At 39.6% G+C, this 23,830-nt stretch overlaps 1 protein-coding gene across 4 annotated transcripts in view; it reads right to left on the reverse strand.

Moving 5' to 3' along the window:
• The window catches only part of vps13b (vacuolar protein sorting 13 homolog B), a 329,852-nt gene that overhangs the window by 301,963 nt on the left and 4,059 nt on the right, over positions 1–23,830 (reverse strand). For all 4 annotated transcript variants that reach the window (XM_030393719.1, XM_030393722.1, XM_030393718.1 and 1 more), the window contains exon 4: positions 6,600–6,717. In XM_030393719.1, the coding sequence (XP_030249579.1) occupies positions 6,600–6,717 (118 nt within the window). The remainder of the gene's footprint in view (positions 1–6,599; positions 6,718–23,830) is intronic.

Here is a 23,830-nt window from a genome sequence, read left to right on the forward strand (position 1 = left end):
GCAATCAAAATACATTTTTTGGAATTAGGACTCAAAATGAATAACACATTCTGCCAATGGTGAGTAGACAAAAACAAACAGGCAGACTGTGTGTAAACACTTAATATGCCTTTATTTCATAGTATGATGATGGGACTTAATCGCTTAATAAAATGAAAGAAACAGGAATATGGAAATAGATTTTTTGGTGAGGGTGAAAGGTGGAGCCCAGCAGCTTTGTGGTAAAGATGTGGGGGAATGTAGTGACCAAGAACAAGAAAAAGAGCAGACCGACAGATTGTGTTTCAGCAGAGCTGGGGGAGCCATCCTGCACTGTTACCAGTACCTCCTAATGGCTATAGTGACGCCCAGAAACAGAAGCTTTGCAGGAAAACATACATGGAAAGGTCATTACTCAACGAAGTAAGAAAGAACTAAAATACTACAGACAGGGGAGTTTCGACCATAAAATATGAAAATATACAGCAATAAATCCTCCTAACCACAGAACCAATGGCATTATTCATTCCTCCCATGTACTGTTAAACACAGTCACTACAAGCTAAAACATATAAACCTTTAATGCTTTTCCCTTATTTTCCAAACCAAATGTTTGTCTTCCTGTATCTACATGCCTGGCCCAGGGCAGAACAGAACCGATAATTAGGCAGAACTAAATGGTGCTGTTGATGAAAATATTTATATGAATTGGTTAACTGTTCTACCACTTGTACACAGGCCTGAGTATGCATTAGCATAATCCAATTGACAAAATTCTCAAGAGCTTGCTGCCTGACCAAACAGACTGGCAGGAAGAGAGGATGACATAATATAAACTCAACTCATAAACGCAATGTGTGTTCGTGACATTTGTGCATGGCCTTGCATGCATGCATGTGCTAGTCTGAGTTTGAGTGTGTGCCTGGCTGGTCTCTTGCGTGTATGAATGTGGCTAGTGTGTGTGTGTGTGTGTGTGTGTGTGTGTGTGCGTGCCTGTGGTTCTGGGGTCAGTCAGAAAGCTGCTGTCGCACCTGCAGCCCCGGCAGTAAAACCAGCACTTTACCCCCTGCTATTTCCCTCTCTGGATCTAATTTACCCGTGTCAGAGTGTCTCTCTTTCTCTCTCTTGCACTCTCTTACACTTGTTAGACCTCTTCTTGCCTCGCACCAAGTCCAGGGCCCCAACGAGTCTCTCTGCAACCATCGCGCTGCTCTGAACTTCTGTAAACAATTGACACAGCCAGCACCTGTGCTGTGGCCCACAGGGAAGGAGCCCACTTAAAACTGTTCAACCATAAAATGACTGGAAAAACCAGCTCCTTTATGTGATCTCAGAACAGGCCAACTCTCTTCTGTGCAATACAGGAAAGAAACACTATACAGTCCGTGCTCACCTTTTTTCCTGTACATGGAAATTATTAGCAGCTATCAGCCTTGCCAGTTATGCTCCATGAAGAGAAAGATTGCCAAGTCCATCAGACAATAAATGTAATGTAAGTTAGTCCTGCTGTGTTATTCTGAAGTTTAATTAGTATAGTTAGTACTTTAGCTAAGAGAATACACACAGTAGCTACTGTGGGAGACAGCATCTTAAATTCCCACTTATCATTGTATCTTTTGTTTGCAGAATATATAATACCAGCAACCTAAGCACACTGATAAAATTATCTTACTTTCACAATGGCAAGTTTCCTGCAGAACCACAGAAAATACTGCAATCCCATATTATTACAGGGTTATCACCAATAAGCCACTTAATTATGTTAGCTATTCTATTAGCTCTAGGGCCTCTTATAGTAAAACTGTAGATTCACAGAACCCAACCATGCATGGTACAGCAGGTCTCCAGAACAGCAGAAAGCTTCAGCTGGAGAAAGCTCCAGCCTTTACTAGTATGGGATATTTTCTATCCATAAGTAGCATTTCCCACTAATACCGGAACAGCTGCTGTATTTATTTTCTGAGCAAAGGCCCCAGTACCAGGACAGCAGTAGCACTGGACCACAGATTTCTCTCAGCAGTGCGTTTGCATTTTAGTCCATTCAACGCTCAATCTCCTCCAATCACACGCACACTTACTCAACCATGCATGCATGCACATTTCTTGGACACACTCAAAGCAACACAGGCACTGTGACGCATTAGTGTAGATATAGGCTCTCACATAACATCACATACAATAGTATTAATACATAAACACACAAACAAGCCATAGCATAAGAATGGAGAATCCCACATGCACACTGAACTTATGTAAGCCTATGTCATAACGAAAATTCTGTGCTTTTGTGGCAGGGTTAGAAACAGCAATGGCTTCCAGAAAACATTTGGTATCTTAGCAAAAGATATAAACATTTCTTTGAGAGTAATTATTTAACAAAGTAAGGATGATATACTGTATGGCCCCCTTGTGTGAACCAGCTCAATATATCAGTTAAATAGGAAATCTTGTACCCCAATGGAAAAAGATGATATACAGCAAAACAGTGGTAGCTAAGTATACACAAAGAAATGACCTAGGCATGTGAAAAACTTACACAGACATTAATATGATGCCTGAAGATGCAGAGTGGCCATTAATGTTTCAATCACATGTCCTAAATGACAAATTTTAGAACATGACAAGAACATTTTTTTCAAAAAATGTAAGAGGATTCCCTAACAGATGGAGTAGCCTATGTCTTCCATCCCAGCTGTGGGGTGAGCTACCTTAAGCTAAAGAAACTCTCTTAATGCAAAGACACTTCATACTAAATGTCTTACATGTATGTGCGAAAATATAAAATATATTTGTGGCTTTGTAGGAGAGTTCAGCTTTGAAACTGTTAATCTGTATCTATACCATATAAAGTGAAACTCTGATCCACCCAACTCACAGGTAGCACCAGCCTCAAAGCAAGACATTGCACTATTAAATCTCTTTGAACTCGCGTAAAAAAACAACCCACACATTTTCAACAGTGTGAATAGGGCCAAAGTAGGGATCCCCTCGAACAGAGAAATGTGGCTCTCACAAACGGTGGCCACTGGTCCCCCACAAGCAGCAGTAAACATAATCACTCACAGAATCGCCCAAGGTGGAAGCACTTGGTCTTTGGTCTTTGTGTGGCTACCAATCCCATGGCATATGAATTAACATCACTATTTTCCACCACAGGGAGAACAGGGAGAATAAATTCATTCAGCATGTGAGAGCTTAGGGCCAAATGACTGGATAATTACTGGTGGCTGCTTTTTAGTGTCGGCCCGTGTTTTGTTTTGGTTGTTTTGAAGGGGAGAGGAGCAGACGCAACACAGAGGTTTGTCTAAATAATGTAGATGCTGTCAGAGGACAAAGAGGTCAGACTGGCCATTTGCCCTGCGATGGTTTCACTGCTAACAGGTCTACAAAACACATCTACCCACACTAGCACACTAGTACTCTCCTCCAACCCACTGACACACATCTGCCTGTATCCATCACTGCCTTCTGGGACAAAGGAATTGAAGTGCAACTAACTTTAAATTTTTCATTTTTATTTGTCTTTAAAAAAAATAAGGGCAGAGGCCTACAATTGGAGTACATTCATTAATCAATTCAACCCAAAGCATTATTTTTATATCCATATTAAAATATTTACAATCATATTAACATATGGCTTTACTTTAATGGTTTCCAATAAGATCATATTCATATATTTATATTCCCATAAAATGCTGGATTGCCTTGCAGTAAATTATATAATATCTATCTAATAATAGTAGTATTTATATTTTGAGATCAGAGAAGTGGCTGTATCAATCCGTTGCAGAATGAAGCTTTGAACAAGCTTTGACAACCTATCTTTAATCACAGTATGAACAGAAGATTCAAGTTAAAAATGCAGCACTGAATCACAATAGCACTTGTGAAGTTTTGTTAACCTGCAAAAAACGATAACCTATTTTCAACTGATCTTGATTGATTAATTGCAATTCTCAGCAGCGATTTGTTTACTGTATGGGCGCTGTGGTTTCCTCACTGTTCGCATAGTCACAACACTGAACAGTTCACAGTGTTTAAGAGTGCACAATAGAGCTGTAACAATTAATCTATTAATTGATTAACAGATTAGTCAATTAAGAGAAAATTAATTGCCAACTATTTCAACAATGACTAATTGTTTCAGTCATTTTTCAAGCAAAATTTGCTGATACCAGCTTGTCTATGCCTTTATAATAGTTAATTAAGAGTCTTGGGGTTTTGGATTGTTTGTTCAAAAAAATAAGTCATTTGAGGATGAGATGGAGAATTTTTCTGACATTTTATACACTAAACAAACCAACTGATTAATCATGGAAAGAATCGGTTCTGGTAGGCCTAAGACACAATAGGCATTTCTGATAGCTGACATACTCTGGCCACACAAAGAAAGGTCTGGAAACAGATTTGGATTTATACATCTGTTCTCTGATTTATTAAAGCTCCTGTGCAGGATTTTAAAGTTTCTTCCTTTGGTTATTCTATAGACCTCTTTAGTGACAGTAGCAGTGTGCATCTTAATGTATTTTAGTGTGTCTAAAGATATATAGTATAGGTAAAAGTACTAGGCCATGCAGATCATGGATATTTTCTTGGGTAGTAACAGAAATACAATAGATATTCAAGACAACATGTACATCCATAACAGTGGTCAATAACAAGTCTAAAGGCAGGTACTCAAGAGACTAATAACTGAAGGTCAACACAATTGTCTGTGTGTACTGCCATGATATGCTGTGCTGTGTCCTCACTTTGAAAAAACATCATTTAACAACTTTAAAGACTCCTATAGGTTTGTTTTGTATCTTATTCTTAGAAAAACATCCTCTGTCTGAGTCATAGCAGGTTAGTTTTACCTCCTCTACCCTTTAACCTCTACCTTTTAATTAGGAGGGCTGGAATTACAGCATTCATCTGTTTCCTTGCCATTATTGAGGTGCTGCAACCTTTGACCTCAGAGTTGTCTCTACAGCCTGTAATGGGTTGAAACAAGGTATGCTGCTGGAGCAGTGTAGGGTGTGCACACAAATTAACACAGATACACTGAAAACCAAATGCGCACGCACGCACGCACGCACGCACGTACGTACGCACGCACACGCACACACACACATACACACACACACACACACACACACACACACACACACCTGGGAGATCTGTTGAAGGCAGGCCCAAAGAGAGATGCTGGAGTGTGAGGCACCCTGCTTTAACAGCTGGGGAGAGATATTATCTCATAACGTCAGGCCTGGAAATGGATCCTCCCCAGATACAACCAGCCAGGAGTGTAGGTTCATACATCCATGTATACTCTGGGAGTGAGCCTCGTTTTGGTTGTTATACTCTGACCTAGCTCTTAAAGCTCAAGACCCCCGCCTCTCTCCTTTTTTTTCCTCTAAAAACCATATCTTCTCTTTTTATTTTAGTCTCCCCTAAGCCACCTTATTTCTAACCTTTGCTTTCTCTGGAAACTTTATCCATGCCCCTAGAACTTTTCATTGGTTCTACTTATTTTTTCCATAATGTTGTGTCTAAGAAGTTGACAATATTCATTAACTGTTTGTTGACATTGAAATTATATTCAATGTTGTCTGTGCCATAATAGACATACATTTAAAAAGTTAACTAGCTAACATAACATTTATGTATGTTTCTCTTTTGCAAAAGACTGTTACAAATGGATTTTAAAAAGTGTCATAAATATTTTCAAAAGATTATCCTGCCTTAGTTCTTTTTGAGGTGCAGTAAAGTGCCGGAGGAGGGCAGGCACAGCATCCCTGGCCCTGTAGGAGGCATGTGGTCAAGTGGCCTTGTTGATAAGAGCCAACACTATGTGATTTATCACCGACACATCCCCCACACTCTCGCTGATTTACACTGGTTAAAAATGCAGTGTTCATCTCAAAATGATTGTTTCTCTCAGTTGAATCTGACATTAACAATTGCAGGCATTTGGCTACTAACAAGCTAGTGGATTTGAATCCATTGTCTTTACAGCATTCTTAAAGGCTGGAAAGAACAATCAACGTCTTCCTGTAGTGTAAATAGGTCCTAAACTCAAGCGCCATTCACACTCTTTGCAAGATGTGAAAATTGCACCATTATTCTGGATATGACACAAAACAAAAAAGAATTATCCCACATTTCAAACCACTGAAGTAACGTGATGTGGTAGCGTCTTTGGCAACTTATGATGGAAAAATATGCCAAAATTTTGTTTGGAAAAGTTGCTGTCAACCTGTCCGTCCTATCAACTCTTCATCGCACTTCCACTTGGAAAACAGCGTCTGTCCCAGGCAGCTTCCATTGCCTGGCTCTCACTGCGTTTATGACGTGTAACATCACACCACTTTGGGTTCCGCAATGTGACTGCAATGTGCTGTATGAAATATGAAACATTGGAGCTGTGTGATGCCGGCACTGCTTGTTTCACTGTGAACAAAAAAAAGACGGTGTTCAGGCAAGCCTTTGTTACGCTGCTATTGTGAAATCCCTGTCTGAAAAGGGCTTGGGTTTCACTCTGTGGCCAGAACCTCCCCTCCCATGCCCTGCCTGTCCTGGTGGTCATTCTTTGAGCAGGGAGGTGGAATAGCCTCACTGGCCCTAGGGCCATCACTCACCTGGGGGCAGGTCTGGGTCGCTGGGGGCAGCTTGTTGGAGGCGGCGGGGCTTGGCCACGGCCTTGGAGCTGTCTGAGACACTGCGACTGGTGGAGCTAGAGCCGCTCTCGTGATCATCCTGAAGGAAAAACAAACATGAATGCCTGTGAGGATAGGTAATGAAGTAAACACAGCAGTCTCAAATAGCTCTGCATAACTGGTGAGTTTAGTATCAGTCTGACAGTTATTCAGTTGTAACCAGATAAACTATAATAAAGTTTAGTCAAGTGTCTTACTTTGGTTCAAACTAAAGGTACAAAGAACAATCTTGAATTGAATCACATCCGAAACACCAGTTAAATCCCTAATTTCTGGCGATTATCTCTTGGAGCTTAAGTAGTAAACTATAGGGAAAAATTTAACCAGTCTAATCTTACCGCTACCTTTATCTGACTACTGAGGGTAATCAAATCATTAGTGTGCATGTAAGCTGAGTACCTGTTTTCCTGCATGGTTGTGTCCAAAGTGAACATTGATTACAGGAGCATCTACACACACCAATGTTGTTAAGCCCCCCTTCACACCAAACCTTCCCACTGACCTTCCTCCCATCCCCATTTACCACCACCTCTGTGGGCTCTACAAATAAACTGTGGTCTGTGGATGAGAGGGGTGAAGGTCTCTCCTCCACAACAGCACGTCATCTGCACTCAAAGACCAACGGCCTGCTAAGCCCTGGAATGCAAGTACAAGATCTGTGTGTGTGTGTGTGTGTGTGTGTGTGTGTGTGTGTGTGTGTGTGTGTGTGTGTGTGTGTGTGCGTGTGTGTGTGTAGGAATGACGATGAAATGGACATCCCTTTTAGAGATGAGCCTGAAGATAAACAACATGGGCCAAGACTCAGGATGAGGTGGTTATTTATTGGTTCAGCTTGAACAGTGTCTCAGCCAAGTGGGTGCATTGTGACCAAGATATGAGGTGCGATTAGAACAGTAGGGGCATGATGACAAACAGTGGAGGGGTCAGGAGACTGTGGTAATAGACCGACAGCCAAAGACTTTTTACTAGATCTCCTGCTGGGTAATGCAATTAAGTTAGACTTAACCAATCCACAATTGCACAAAAAGAGAAAATCATCAAAAAGGAGTTCCCTTTTTGCTCCTGTAGATCATTTTTTAAATATGTTTAAACACTTTCCTAAAGCTAAAGCAGAAAAACACTGCCCTCATATCTGATGTCATCAAGTGACAAACCCTGGAGAAGCTCCATTTGCAATAAAGAGACTGACTTTGTGGACTTGTAAAATGTTCTACTAGCAGATTGTCACCTTCTCCAGAGGGTCTTGGTCATCGTGTTTCCAAGTCTTACAGGAGGCTTGTTGTCTTGTTTCCAAGTTTTAGGAGGGAACATGTTCACAGCTTTTGATTCAACAGTTCATTAAAATGAATGAATACATTTTTCAAATCTGTTTTGGTATGCAGAAGAAAGTTTTGTTTTTATCATATGTGAAATATAGCCAGCACTATTGTAAAAACCTCATCAACCATACATTTTCAATTTGGAGAACAGAGGAGAATGGGCTACTACATCCAAGTAAAAGCACAAAAGATATCCTGTAACTATTATAGCTAAAGCACTATTCCTCTAGATTCTAGAACTACTATGTATATTTAAGGCAAATACCTCATCTTCATATTCACAGTAGACATTTGCCTGCAACAGTGGTTGGTAGGAAGAAATGAAAGAAAGAAAAGAAACCCAACACATTAGAGCCATTATAAAAATAGAGAAGTCAGGAAAAAGGTGCAGAGTTGAGTGATTTAACCTCCAGTATGGCATTGATTAGGAGTTAGTGCGGCACTGTAACCTTCACAGTCAGCCCGGGTGGTAAGTTAGTCAGACAATCTAGACAAAGAAAGGGGGTGATCACATGTGTTTAGCATTTAAATGGGGGATCAGTGTGGCAGAGTGTCTCAGGAGTCACCCTTATCCCGACTAATGTAAACACTGAGGGTGTCAAAACCAAATATATTTGGCTACTCCATGCACACACACTCAAATGAGAAAATGAAAACCCACAGCCACATCTTTCAGGCAAGTCACATGCTGTACACGCTGTACATACACGCACCCCACACAATTAACACACATTTCCTGGTTCTGACACTATTTAACGATGGTGAACCTCTTTCCCTCTGTGTGGTTGAGTAAAAAAGATTAGGTTTTAAACATACTTTACATAATTTGAGTTGTGGACACACTGACTGAGTAGCAAGTATCCCCCAGTGCAGTAAAGTAAACACACAATTGCCAAAAGAGACGAGAGAGGCTCTGGCAGAAATATTTAGACTTTACTTCAGTAGAGACCTTTACGGTAGAGCTGCACTAAGCAAGCAGTTTTTTACCCATTAGTGAGTGGTGGGAATCTGTAAACAGAGGGAGAAGAATAATAAATACTTCATCAAGGTTCCAAAGAACAGAGATTGGCAAATAATAAGATGTAAATTTGTTGCTCATTATTCACACTTCATTTACTAACTTGTCACAATAAAAGGGCTGCTTTTTAGATGAGGTAAGTCTAGAATGAAACATGCTCACATGTTGAGGTGTTTAGTGTACATCACAATGTGCTTCTTGAGCACAACAGAAAAAGAAAAAGTCTTCCTCCCATGTAGACTCTCATATCTATACCTAAAGAAATGCTTCACCCTTCAGGCTAAGAGTACATTGAGTTCAGCATCTCAAACTGCCACTAAAGAACATGACTGCCAAATTTGGAAGTAGCGCAATTAAGCACTCAATGTCACCGTGGGCAGTGAGCAATTCTCCAGAGGCAAAAAATGCCTTTTCAGAGGGAAGCCCTGGGACAAATGAAGCCTGCCTCAGCTGCTGCCGGGTAAACTGATCCCTCCAATGCCACGGCAGGGCACAGGACAGGGAGTGAGGGAAGGAGGGATAGAGAGGGAGGGAAAGACACAAGGGCCGGGAAAAGGAGGTGTAGCTTCCCCTGCAGGCATGTCAACTGAGCTGTTGACCAAAGATGACAGTAGCAAAAAGGGAAAAGAGGGACAAGAGACAAAGAGATAAGTGGAAAAAATAACAGAGTGAGTTAAAGTGAGACATTGAAACCAAGAGTAGCTGAGAGACAACAATAGTGAGAGAGACTTGGAGATAATGAGAACCAAACAGAGGGACTGAAAAAAAGGAGCAGGTACTGGCAGTGTGAGTGACAGGCGAGAGGGACCCCCTACTCAGAGGGTAAGTGGGCACCCATGGAGGGTTAGGGCACAGGAAGGCCAGGCCTGACCTCTGTCCCCCTGCAGACGTCTGGCTCAGTCAGGGGCAGTGTGTTGAGCCTGTCTGGAGGGTCGACCCACATCTGAGCTGCTCAACACATTAGCTGAACTCCGCCACCACCTCCAGCTATTAGAAACAGCAACTCTGCAGATACTGTCACAGTTCCCCTAGTACAAACAAACGAGCTATATCTCACAGATACCAGAAACCAGTGAAATCCATTAGCACTGTAATTTATATGTAAACTGTGATGTAAAAAAGTTAAACTTGTGAAGAGCTGCAACAATTAATTAGTTGTCAACTATCAAATTCATCGAGGAATTTTTTTAACAAAAAAGTTTAAAATAATCTGACTCCAGCTCCTTAAATGTGAATATTTTCAGGTTTCATTACTCTTCTAAGAGATGGAACTGAATATCTTTGGGTTATTGACAAAACAAAAAAATTGGGGACGCCATCTCTGGCATTGGGAAACACACAAAAACAAATTGATTAATCGAGAAAATAATCGACAGATGAAGCAACAAAAGAAAATAACCATTAGTTGCAGCCCTGAAATTGTGCAGGAAAAAAAACTATATTTTTTGGTAAGTGGGCCATTACAGGTAACAGCAAGCAGAAATCTAAACAGTTCCAACTAATTCATTTTGAGTTGATATTGTGTGGGGGGAAAACAAATAGTGGCATTACTGCTCATCATTTCAGGCTTTCACTTTGACATGTGTTGGCCTAAAACAAAACAAAATTACAAAGCAATTTTTCAATTTCAGTTAAACACACACACACACACACACACACACACACACACACACACACACACACACACACACACACACACACACACACACACAGGAGAAAGGAGAAAAAAATGCTGGCAGAGATTAGAAGTCGACTACCCTGCCTGCCTGCTGCAACTGCCTGTTTGAAAACCAAACATTTTTAAAACTGTTCAATTTCACACAGTTTCAGCAGATTAATGAGAACATGCAGAGGACCATTGCTGGATAAACATGCTCTGTGTTATTGTTGTTTCTCCTCTGCAGGTTGCTGGTGAACTCATGCTGACATCAAAGCAGCAGGCCCAGAGAATGGAGGCCAGGCAATGGATGGCGAACGCCTATGGAGTGAAAAAATAAATGAAGGAAACTCAATAGCTCCTTATCTCAGACAGACCCCCCCCCCTCCTCCAAATCACTTATATACACATACAAACATAGACAAACACACTGGGTCAGACAAGTCGAGGCCCTGTCCCATATGTCAGGGCCCACAGAGCACCATCCCTGGGGAGGATCCAGCGAACAGACAGCCTATTTCCTTCTTCAAAAACACTTGCAGACAACACATTTAGCTGTATAACCACATTCAAACTTAATAGGAAATCTGTCCAAAACTGACTGGCCATGGAACACTGTAGATGTGATGGGTTTCAGATTGTTTTTCTAGAGCAATACTGAAAACACTCACTGCTAATATGATACACACACCACATTCAGTGCACAATGCTTTGCTACTTGTCTTCTCTTGTCCTCATGTCATCTTGATTTTGTTCTTTCACCTGTCCAAATTCCTTCCTCCTTAAAATCATTGTCATCCTCCTCTACGCTTAATCTAGACCTTCTCACCCAATCTATAACCAGCTAGTCTAAAGCTCATTTCAACATTGATGACCCTGGTTCTCATAAGAACAGTTTCCAGCTGGCAACAAGAGGAATGAGACTTGAAAAGTGGTTGCCTGTTTCAAACATACAGTCACAGTTTGGGAAGGTTCCAGTAACGTCAAATGGTATGCAGCCACTTCTTTTACACTTAAGCTGCTCAACCCATTGATGACGACCGCAGCGGAATGTAAACTAAAGAGAACAGAGCTCATCGCAGTTGACTCAAATTACCTTTTCTTTAACGTCTCTTGGCTTCGAACAAATCCATCAGCTCAACTAAAAATTAACTGCTAATGGGTTTTTAATGAAACTGTAACAAATGCAGAAAGCCATTACACCATGATTAAAGACAGGGGTTTCATTTTCTCCTCAGAATAGAGAAGGCTGCTGCCAGCCAATGCTGTCAAGACAGAATTTCACACACATTCAAATCACTTAAAATGAGCAAAGGCTCTTGATATCAATATTATATTCTGAAGATACCAACAATCTAAACCACAAACTTGCACTAAAGTCAAATACTTCCATATAATAACACACACAAATGCACAAATGCATGTGCCCAGTTTCTCACACAGCCTAAATGTAAAGACCCATACTCTAAAAACACAGCAGAGCTGTGCAGCTGGAAACCATGGCAGATTGGAGGGATTAGAGCCCCAAATGAACCCAGATGAATATCACATCGTGTGACATTCTGAATAATTATCTCAGTGAAAACAGCTCATTACAAAAATGTGCTCTTTCTCTCTCACTCTTTCCCCTTGTCTTGAAGTAATTAAATCCACTACTGGGAAAGAAAATCCCTATTTACAATGCGTGTACTGCATTAATGAAATATTACAGTCCTGAAAAGTACACAATGTGCGCTGGAAGTTCAACTGACCCGTTTTTCGGAACAAATTAAGTCAGTGTAAGATCAGTGTAACAGAGGAAGCTCAATTCAAGTAGTTTCTGAACAAGCCCAGTTTACAAAGATGTCAACCAAAAGAAAATGCCACCTTCATGATTTTGGAATGCAAAGTGTCCATATAAAAAAAAATCCAACAGCACAGCATTTTAAGCACTGTTGTTAAGCACAAATGTACAGCTAAAATGATCATGTTGCTTCCTAATGTCAAAGTAGAGCCATAATGCTTCTCAAGGCAATTTTCTTTTGTGAAACCACACACATCGCAACTACTCAGCTTATAGGCCTACTGCATATCAACCATCAATATACAGTACATAAACAAAATATCCTTGACGTCATATAAAGGAGAGACATCAATAAAATAAGCATAAAAACCCTGGTTTACTTGAAACTCTTGTTATTTTCTTTATAGTCAAATGAATTATCTGTAATTAGTGTTTTCCAATCCTTCATACCTATATAATTACCGCAACCACAACAGAGAAAAGACTTGTGGGAAGGGGTAGGGAGCAGTTTACAAGGTCTGTAATACCAGAAGTGTTACTAAGCACTTTTCATCCCTGCAAACTTTTACAATGAAAGCAATAGGTTAATTTTCCTAGCAAGCCCAAAAATGTAACATGTTCATTAAGGAGGGGGAGCGGGGAAATGAAAAAGATTCCAAGGCTTCTGCCAGAAGTAGAATGCACAATTACAAAACTATTTCACTCAAAGCACTAGGAATCACAACGACAGCACTGGTGATGTCATGCTGGAGGTCGCTGCCAAGAGTGCCTCCACTGTACCCAAGTCAAACTGGCTATGTTTAATATCTGCCTCCAACATGCCTAGAATCATAACAAAGACAAACAGGGATCCCAGACCCACCAGGGGCAACAGGGGGACTGTGGACTTCACAGTATTTCATTTGGGCTTCTTATTCAGTCCTTCTCCTTAGACCATCTTCACATGAGAGCATACATTTGGCTGCAGTTGTAGGACAGATTCTTGAACTGAGGGGCAGTAAAATATCTGTACACTTGATATAAGCACTACACAGTAAAACCATCTTAACTGTTAAGAGCCATAAAGCAAGCCTTAGAGGTACAGTTCAATCAAAAACTCACAACACATGTCCTTTAGTCTTATAAGTTAACCTCATGTAATACCAGAAGAAACCAATCTTTTGTTTACGGTACAGTAGCTGTTGCTGCTCCAGTTAAAGTGTGCATAATACTCCATTAATCAAGTAAATCTCAAAGCCAGTGTATTCAACTTCTTTGTTATAAAACTGCTTTTTTGCTGATATTTTTCCACACAACAATAAGCACATCAGCAGTAAGACATTATAAAGCCGAGGGAGCGCTGAGGTCAGCACTCTGTCATCCTCGCTAACAATGTTTGTTTTCCACAATTGCTGTTCAAACAAAAGCTTTTAAGTCATAGTAACTCCAATCCCAAGACTTGATTAAAAGCCAAGAACAAGGAATTGAGACAGGTTAGTGACTGGTCCTGATGTAGTTGCCGTGATGGAATTTGGAACCAAGCTGGACTGTCTAGATCACTGCTGTCTCCATTTTCTTTTCATCAGAGCCCAGTCAAATTCTGCCCCGTGACCTCTTCATGTTAACATACCACATTCCTGCTGTTGACCTGTACTTTAAGTATTATTGCACCTGACACACCTAAATCACGGATGAAAAGGAAAGACTCAAAGAAAATGGACAGAGAAAGACAAAGAAAGGGAGAAAAGAGTGTGAAAACGAGTGAAGGAAGAAATGATTAGCGAAAGACAGAAAAGAAGAAAAATAGGAGTGAGACAACAGGAAAGTGGGGGGGGGGGGGGGGGGGATCAAAAGAGATTGGGAAAGAGGGAGAAATTGTTCCTGATTTAGATCTGAGAGGCTCTGGTCCTTCAGATGTCTCCATCAGCTAACCACAAGCCCAGGCTGAGCATGTGAGGCATGCTGCTTACGCTGGCACAGCTACCCCCTAATGCTAATAACTGCAATGTGTTAGCTACAATAAAACGGTCCACACAGACCCTTTACGTACACACACAGATGCATGTGCAAAAAGACACACACATCTTAGTCAAGTCAGCTACGACACACATGGGGGAATTTCCAAACCAAGAGTTTTAAATCTAACCAGTTAATTCCGAATCCAAACCATAACAAGTCCCCAGTTATATGGCAATTATCTATCATGTAGTTAATCTATTCAAGCCCATTATTGTTATTTTCTATGATATGAAAAGTATCCTCGAAAGATATTTCTTTTACTACATGATAAATAACGGTCTTTACCTTTTTCAAAAAACAAGCAGTCAATGTAAATTGCTATTCATCTGTCAAAAACTGAACCACCCTTGATCTGAGCTTTGCCCATAATTTTATACAAAATATTATGTACAAGACACAAGACATAAGCAATTTTCGAACGATGTAAGCACCCGGTGTCTAAGAACAGCGCAGTGAGTGGCTGAGGCTACTCTGACAACTTAATTGCACATGTGAGGTGCAACTGGAAGGCAAAAGCTGTGCAGGCCTAAGTGTTCTTGGAGAGTATCAATGTTCTGAAACCAGCAAGATAGAATAAATCAAACAGAGAGAAATGGGAGAGGACAGTGTTGAGAAATACCAAAGCCATATTGCAGGAGGCTTGAGCGTGTAAGCGGAATGCAGCAGACCTTATGTTTGCATAGCTTTTATACACCAGGTTCCAAAGCAACTGAAGTACTGTCAACATTCATCAGTTTACTTGAGGGATGGAAAACTGTCAACCTTACTTTGGATTAAAATCATTACAACTTCATCCTTGTAACATCCTAAAGCCATAACCAGGTCCTTGTCCAAGGATCTTAGATGTGATCTTGTCTTCATCTTTGTAATGAAAGAAGACATGTTTCATTTCGTAACTTACATTTGTTTAACAAACCAGTAAAACAAGAGGCCTGCACCTGGGTAATAGCCAGAGAGCAATACTATTTGAAACATTAAATGTTTTAAACTATGATTAACAATGTAAATGTCTATAAAAGCTGCATTGAGTTGTGTTTCTGAACACAGCTTGCAAAGTTTTGTTGACATTAGTATCAGAGGATAATCACTCTACTATTGCCCTTGCTGGTTTGGGTTGTTTTGCTCTTTGTGTTTCAAAGCTCTCCCCGAAGTCAAACTACTTTAGAAAATCCCTTTAAAAAGAAATATGTTGATCTGTATCTGAAAATTCTGGATGAACGTTATGTGGCACTGCAAACATTAAGAATAAAAGAGACATATTCCAAGATTAAAATTTTCACTTTTAAGTCACAGCCTAAAAGCCTTTTTCAATTTTTCCAACACATATTTCAGTTTTAGGAAATGTGGGTTTGAATTCACCTGCTACTTGAGATCTCTGTAATGCTGTATCTCAACCAACCAACATCCAAATCTCTATCTCTGTTGATCTGTCAATTGATAATGATAATGCATCGATTTATATATCAATTGCAACAGTCAAAAAGGTTTTTATGAAAGATTAGGAATATATACAACTCAATTATAGCATGTGAATTCTTATCATGGTGGTCACTTTAAACAAGCAACATGGTCAATGTCAAGCCAGGGCGATACACTCCTTCAAGATCTGGATGTTTATTATCTTTTCAGCTAACCATATGCCCTCTCCACACAATCTCCTTTTCTTCTCTCTCGCCACCATGGAGAGTGAAGTCAAATACAAACACACAAAATAGAGCACTGGGAGCAACTTTTAAAAACACACTACAACCAGCACTCCTCTGGCTTTAGGATTCATTAAGTGATAGATATAAAAGTAGTTATAACAAATCTAGATCTACAAACAGAGTTAACTCAGGCTTTAGAAAAATGCTCTGCCAAATAGCTTGCTACTGACTAGCTCTGCGTGGGTAATTTTACTGGTTAAAATGTCCCGCCTTATATGGCATCATCATTTCTATAATAAGAGTGGAATTATTCATAGGTCAAAGGGGTGAGGGTCTGCTAAATGGAGCACACGCTCACCCTGAGACATAAAACACAGACCACCCACAGTTTGTGTAACATTGAGTCAATACAAGCCTACCTTTCTCCATTGAAAAATGACAAACAGAGGCACCCAGTTACTGTGTTACTCCTTTTTGTAACTTTCTGTCTCACTCAAACTAAAATACAAACCCCATCTCTATAAGTGTATTTAGAACAAATGAATAAAAAAACAAAAAATGAAAGCCTGTTAGTCACACTCACACACAACACAACTCAAACATGATAAACAAAGACAAAAAACACAATTCCTTTTCTAAATGCAATCACTTCTCATGGTGCCTGTTTGGATTTAAGCCTCACAAAGCAAATGGTGTGCCTAATTGCAACACAATATCTTTCCAGATTTTCTGTCGAAGAAAGCACTAATAAAGTGAACATTAGCCTTAATTGCGAGGTAATCGTTTCCCAGACTGCCATATTACCAGGAGCTCCCAGCAAGTAATAAGCTCCATTGAAGGATTGCTGTATTCCGGATTGCCTGAGAGCGAGGATTAAACCGTGTAGCGCAGCATCCTGCCCAGAGTGTATTGATCACCACTTGACTCACTGGATGCAGGAAGCCGCCGGGTTTAATTTTTCCCCTGACTGCTTTCCTGTGTCTGAGGAGCTAAAGTAACCTCAAGGAAGCCAAAACTCCAGCAAACCTCAAAGACAAAGCAGAGTAACGCTGTGGGTTGTGTCGCTTTGGTTGACTCACAGGCAATAGTGGCTGGGTGCAAGGCCTTCTGCTGGAATGACACACTTGTGCATTGCCTTTACCAGATGCTTTAAATCAGTTTGGAATGCCAAACAGAAAACACCACAACTGGTCACTCTATGTTAAAATTTGAATGAAAGGACAGATAAATATAGCGTAGTGATTTACATGTCTGAAATAAGACCTAGAATAATTTTGTTGGAAAATATTTAGTTGGCTTGTAGACACACTTCATGGTTACTAACTTAACTTTTTTGCTCAGTTTGAAACACTGACCAGAAAATGTTAGCATCATTACAACATCACAGCTTTCCTCAGACTGAACAATTGTGTTAATAAGTGGGTTGGCCTTAGACTACTAACATACGTACATGCGACAAAGATAGTGGGTACGCTCATCTCTGGTCAAAGTTTTCTTCCCACTGTCATAAGATCCAGTCTCGCCTAAAATGTTCCCCAAACTTGCCAATGTGCATTTACGACAAAACACTGATATTACAGTTGAGAGTTACTAGATTTACATGTTGGGCACATTTTTACATGGCTCATAAAACAAACAATGGATGTGGGCTTTTAGGCTAAGTTACCATGAAAGCCTGACAGACCATAAACAATCTGGAGGCTTCATAATAGCCATAGAAATAATGCAATTTGTCATGAAAAAATGGCCAAATGTGAACACATGCCAGGCACAAAGATCTTCTCATAACCATTCCCAAGCACGTACGCTCCGATGTTCAATCTACTTCTGTCTCTCTATGATTTTAGTCTCTCATCAGAACTTACTCTAGCTTTCCAACCTGCCTGAGGAATCCACAGTGTGCCAACATTACTCCATCTTTTTATTATTTACAGTCAGAGATGGGTTTCGTTACTGCTACGGGGGGTTGGATTCAAGAAAAAACGATTCTCCAAAGCTCTATGTCTTCGCCCTCTGTCTACTTAGTCCTGAAGACAAGGCCCCGCTGAGCTGATGATCAGACGGATTTATGGTGCAATCTCTGTAAGCCATTTGCTCCCTGCGAGCCGTAGAATCAAAGGCAAGATTTCCGGATAGCATTGGGACAGAGATTATCCAGTTTGTGCTATCTGATTGCAAACTTCCACAGGCTGTTTTCTTTTACTTGTTTAACTTTTTCCTTTGTGTTTTCTGACTTGTAAAAGAGTTGCACAGGCATAAACATACTGGGTCTCATTCTGTCAGAAAAAAACTATACTACGAAGGCACACAGTGATAGAACATTTGATTGGATGTTTAATGTTTTACTGGATGACACAATGACATTTTTGAAGAATAAACTTTTCTTCTTTTTTTCCACTTTAGAACATGTTCACTCTCTGTCAACAACAATTACATCCATCAAATCAAGTCACATAGTACGGCATAACAACAATAGACCATAACAGCAGGCTACTTACAGGAGCCAATAACAGTCCATACATCCCAGGACTGCCATTTAGTGGGTTGTGGATTTAACCACTGGTTGGCAAAACCATATGTTAACGCAGAAGCATCCAGTGTTCAACTCCACAACAAGGAATCAGCTGTGCATCTGAGGTTACAGCATTTTAAAACCTGCATGTAATTGACTGTTTGATATTATCACATCTATAGATTTCCGTTTAATTTCTCAGTCAAAGCAGCAATCCTTTGTCAAGTTAGCGGTAGATTTAGCAATGGAATAACAACTTGGGGTTTTTAAGAAGTCTTCAAAATGGGGTTCCCTAATTCACATGTATTACCCATTATTTAGGAGCAATGAGGTTTGGTGGTGTAAAGCCCTAAAAATAGTTTGGAAGGAATCTAACAGAAGAAAGAGTCTAGTTGGACCATATGCCAAACCAACAAGTCTCAAAGGCACCTCCCCAAATCATCTTGAGGCAATGCATCAATCAGAACCTCCACATCAGTGGCAAATGCACTCAGCGGCCATAAAACTCCCAGATCAAGCAGCAAGTCGAGCCAAAACCAGAAAGGCTCTCCTCGGTAGACCCAAGCCCTTATCTCTGTCTCATAAAAAATAAAGAGTGCCTGAGAGTGTTATGATCCACTGTAACTGCTGTCCAGCCAGTTCCTCTCCATCTTTGCTGATCACACCTCATCTTCAACATCTGGAGCTGTTTACCAAGATGTCAAGCAAGAAAAAAAGTGCCCGTAATTTTGCTACATTACATCAATGTTAGCTGTTAGGTCTTTCATTAAGGCCTGAGTTCAATCTTGCCAATTTCTCTTTTACTGCTACAACTAGCTACAAATACAAGAACAAAACTCCTAAAAACAGCCACACAATAAATTCTATCTCCTACAATCTGTCTCCTCATTAAAGGGAGAAGCTCAGTGCCTTAAACCAAATTCTCAACATCACAGAGAGACCAGTTCCAATCCACCACATCTGAGTGGTAAACCTTAAAATGACAACATTAACCTAATGAAAAAAAATTAAATACACCCAATATAGAAAGACTGTCCTGGATATGAGTAGTTTAGTGTGAAACTGGAAAAACTGAAGATTGCTGCTTGCTCCTATGAGATTTCCAAGGGGCAAATAAGATACTAGATGGAGACCTTATGAGTTCTATTAGTAACTCCAGTTTCCATAGTTGGTGTTTATATAAAATGAGAGATTTTAAAACCATTTTTTTAATCTAATGCAGCTCTTCAAATTTTCCGATTGCTTTTTAATTTAGAAAGGGCTCAGATCAAACAGTTATTCGTTAGAAGTAACTCAAGAGGGGCCACAGTGAGTGTGTTTTTGCACAAGAAGAAAGTAGTTAAAGTCAACTACTACAATACCCTTCATCCCCATTACCAATCTCCTATTACATACAGTGAGCTTTTAGGCTTTGTCTAATTTCACATGGAGATGTCCACACTAATAATTCATTTGATACATGAAAGATTTAACTTTGGAACTCAAACTAAATACAAATATATAAAGGCAGAATGGTCTACATTAAATTTAAAAATAAATGTGTATTAAAGAAAGTATGTACAGTGTCTAATCCTTAAATTATACAATTAGCCTTTACACAATCATGGGAGATTTCTAAGCCCACTGCAGAGCACCATGTGACTTCAGGACACAATAAGACACATAAAACTTAATACATTTTGTTTGTACATAGCCTCTAGTTTGTAAAATGAATGTCAAAAACAAGTTGACAACATTTTTTGCCATACTTTTTGCACTACAAGTCCTCATTATAGCTTATTTTAAGCAATTACACTGTCAGCAGGAGCTGTAATCTCCAACTGCTGCTAAACGCCCAAATTTCCACATTTGCTGGAAACTATAATTGTGAGCTGCTCTTGGTGCTTTGCAGATGGGCCCTATTGAGCAATCTGAATATCCCTAATATTACCCAGTTCCTCTCAAGGGGAAACGCACACACAAAGCCCAAATAATTCCGGTCAAATTACACAACCCTTAATGAACTTCAAAAGATGTGCGGATGTTTTTACAGGCCAGTGCTCAGGCTTTAACAGTAATTATGAAAACAAACCATATTAATGATATCATTTATCATTTCCACACTTTGGCCGCATGAGGCCAACCACAAAGTTCCTGTCTCTATTGGACAAAAGTAACACTAGTAATATACTAAGTTTAAAAGGTAAGATTTTCCATACACAGATACATTTTTTCGGCTCTTTTGAAAATCCTGTAGGCCATCACCCAAATTACATGAGGCCTTCAGAGAGAACTGTCATGGCCATGGTTTGCAGGAAATTATGCCAAACTCTCCCTGCCAGAATCTGAATCTGATAAAACTGGACCAAGGCCTGAGAAGTACATGAGCAGGATATATAACCTCAGGAGAAATATAATCCTGTTTCTGTGGGCTGCCCAGAGTGGGAAATTTCTCAAGCAGAGATACTGCTTTTTAATGTTCAGCAATGATTGAGGTAAAAAAAAAAAAAAATGTAATATCAGTGACCAGGTTACTCTAATCTACCACATATTAGTGGACAGGCTGCATTTTTTTTAGTTAACAACACAGTAGTCAGCCTCCTGCCTCCCACTCACATAAAAGAGAAGTGCAGCAGCTCATTTAAATTCCACATGCTGGAAGAAGTTCTGCTGTAAGTCTGGCTTTGTTCCAAATTATGTCTCATGGGTGTACATACCGCTGAATAATTTGTCCAAACGTCATTCACAATTGCCCAAAAATCTTTTCTTGACTGGAAGCCTTTTAGAAAACATCTGTAACAAATAGTTGTTTTTATACTTCATGTATCACACCTGTACAGGTACTGGTGCATGACCTTAGGCTGTGTACGAAGCATATTTATAATAATAACTTTAAAGTTCCAATGAGCCAGAAACCTGATCTCATAAGCAGTAGCCACCTGCATAGTATGATATTTACCATTAGTTCTGGGTAGCTCAAGCTCATGTGTTACAAATCTTTTGCCGCAGTCTATATAATTAGCTGTAATTGACTTCCCTTGAAATGTGTTTCTTTTAGGACATCTGGCCTTGAAACTTCAACCTTCCCATAAACGACCCAGCACCAAGCATGGCTGACAAAGGTAGGACCAGGCTCTTCTGCAAAAATAAATCTAGTAAGAATACCTTTCATTTACCACCCTTCAAAAAATAAAACATGCATAACTAAACTGAAGACAATAATATAAATATAACTCTTGGATAACTGTTCTTGGCTTTTTGTCCGTGATGATGCATGGCAAGGCCTGAATTATCCCTCAATCTCACTCTTAGTGCTTAAAACCCTCCTGTTGTGTTCGGGTCAGTTTGACCCGTTTTCAAAAGACAACTGACAGGTCAAACCGACCGGAAGACAACAGGAGAGGTGCAATATGTTAGAATTGGGTATTTCTCAAATTCATGCTCCAAATAAGAAGGGGGCAGCATTAGACCAGAGTAAGTGCTAACTGCTGCTAACTGCAGTTACCATTAGCTAGTTGGCTCAGTTAGCCATGGAGCTAGTGGTCGAACTGAGAGCTGAGAGTGTTATTTTAAGAGAGAACAGTTAAGGGCTGGCTGGTAAGCTGCAAATTTTAGTAGATATCTGCAACACAACAAATAGATGATTTAATATATTGTCAAAACTCTTATTTCTTCACACTCTGTTGATAATTTTTGTTTGTGATGGGTTTTTTTTATGTTTTAAACAGAAATTCTTAAATATTGCACATTTAAAAAGGTACCCTCTGGACTTCAACTAAAGTTTGAAACTAAAACTAAGCTAAAAATGTTTCTATTCAGATTGTGTATTACTGATTACAAAATGCATTGTACGTATCAAAGTCTTATAAATGTGTTGAATACATTTACTTCAACATTAACATTTTGCTAAGCTTATTTGCCATATACATTTGAAAGCAGCATCCTCTGCATCATCTATATTTACAACCTTGGAGTATTCTATTTCCCTGCCAATGATACAAAAAAAACTTTTCTGTGTAAATTATAAAAATACAATTTTTTTAATTATCATTATTGTTTTTTATTGTGCTTTTTTGGGGCATTTTCATAGCTTTATTTGATGACAGGAAATGGGATGACATTCTTTGTACATGGGACACACAATCTACAAACTACAGGGGCATCCATAATTCCAAATCTTGTTAATATAAAGCAATCGCTGATTGTAAAGACAGAGATGGCTGCGTAGTTAGTAGCACTAGTCAAAGTCACCTCACAGTTTTAAATTCCCTTAACATTTCTGGTTAGTGGTCAATGACGCTTACCCTCTTTTTAAGGAAGAAATGTGCTGAGAGAGAGTATTAGTATTAGAGAGTATAATGCTTTCCTAAAGGTAAATCATATTGCTCCAATCCAACCATTTTTAAATGATAATAAGATGTGGAAAACAAGGCATGTTTCATGCTTAAATCTGTCCACTCAAATATAAAGTTTGTTGCATCTCTTGATAAATTGAAAGAGCATTTGCAAAACAGTGAATTCAGTGGTATTACAGATGACAACATACTTTCATCCCCCAATTCTGAAATGTGCTCCTCATTGCAGACTGCCATTACGGCACTTGCCAATTTGTTTTTTACAGCAGCTTTTGAAAACACAGATTACAATCCAAACCCTGTTTAAAAGGCAAAAAATTCATAGGTAACCCTGCAACAGTGATATATTCGCTGCTGGTGTCTTTGCCCATTTTCTTTTTTTCAATGCATTTCTCATCAGAGTAACAAAGCATGGATAAAAAAGACAGAAGCGACTGGTACTGCACTGTTGATTGCAAGTTTTAAGCCCTACCTATTACCATACTTTAGTAAAATGACAATGATATAGTTTAACTCTGTGGCTGGAGAAAAAGAAAGAAAAGAACACTCTCCCAATTTATAGAACCAAGACTCACATTTTCATTTGATACCATTATGTGGGTTTGACTGCTCATTACAGATGGAAACCTTTGAATCAGAGCCTGGCCTGATACAAAATGACATACTGGACGTAATAAGCACACCTTTGCCCAAACACCAGGCCAACTTGAAGTAAGGGGTCGAACAGGCAGAGGGACTTAAAACTACTAAAGGCCAGAGAGCTTAATGTAGCTAATCTGTGAAACAGTAACAATATAAATATTTGTCATTTTGTTTTTTCAAACTGATAAATGTTAACATTATTTGCAGGTTACTGGTGTGATTACAAGACCACATACCTGGAAAT

Source organism: Sparus aurata, chromosome 17 (assembly GCF_900880675.1).
Source record: "Sparus aurata chromosome 17, fSpaAur1.1, whole genome shotgun sequence".
Taxonomy (NCBI): Eukaryota; Metazoa; Chordata; class Actinopteri; order Spariformes; family Sparidae; genus Sparus; species Sparus aurata.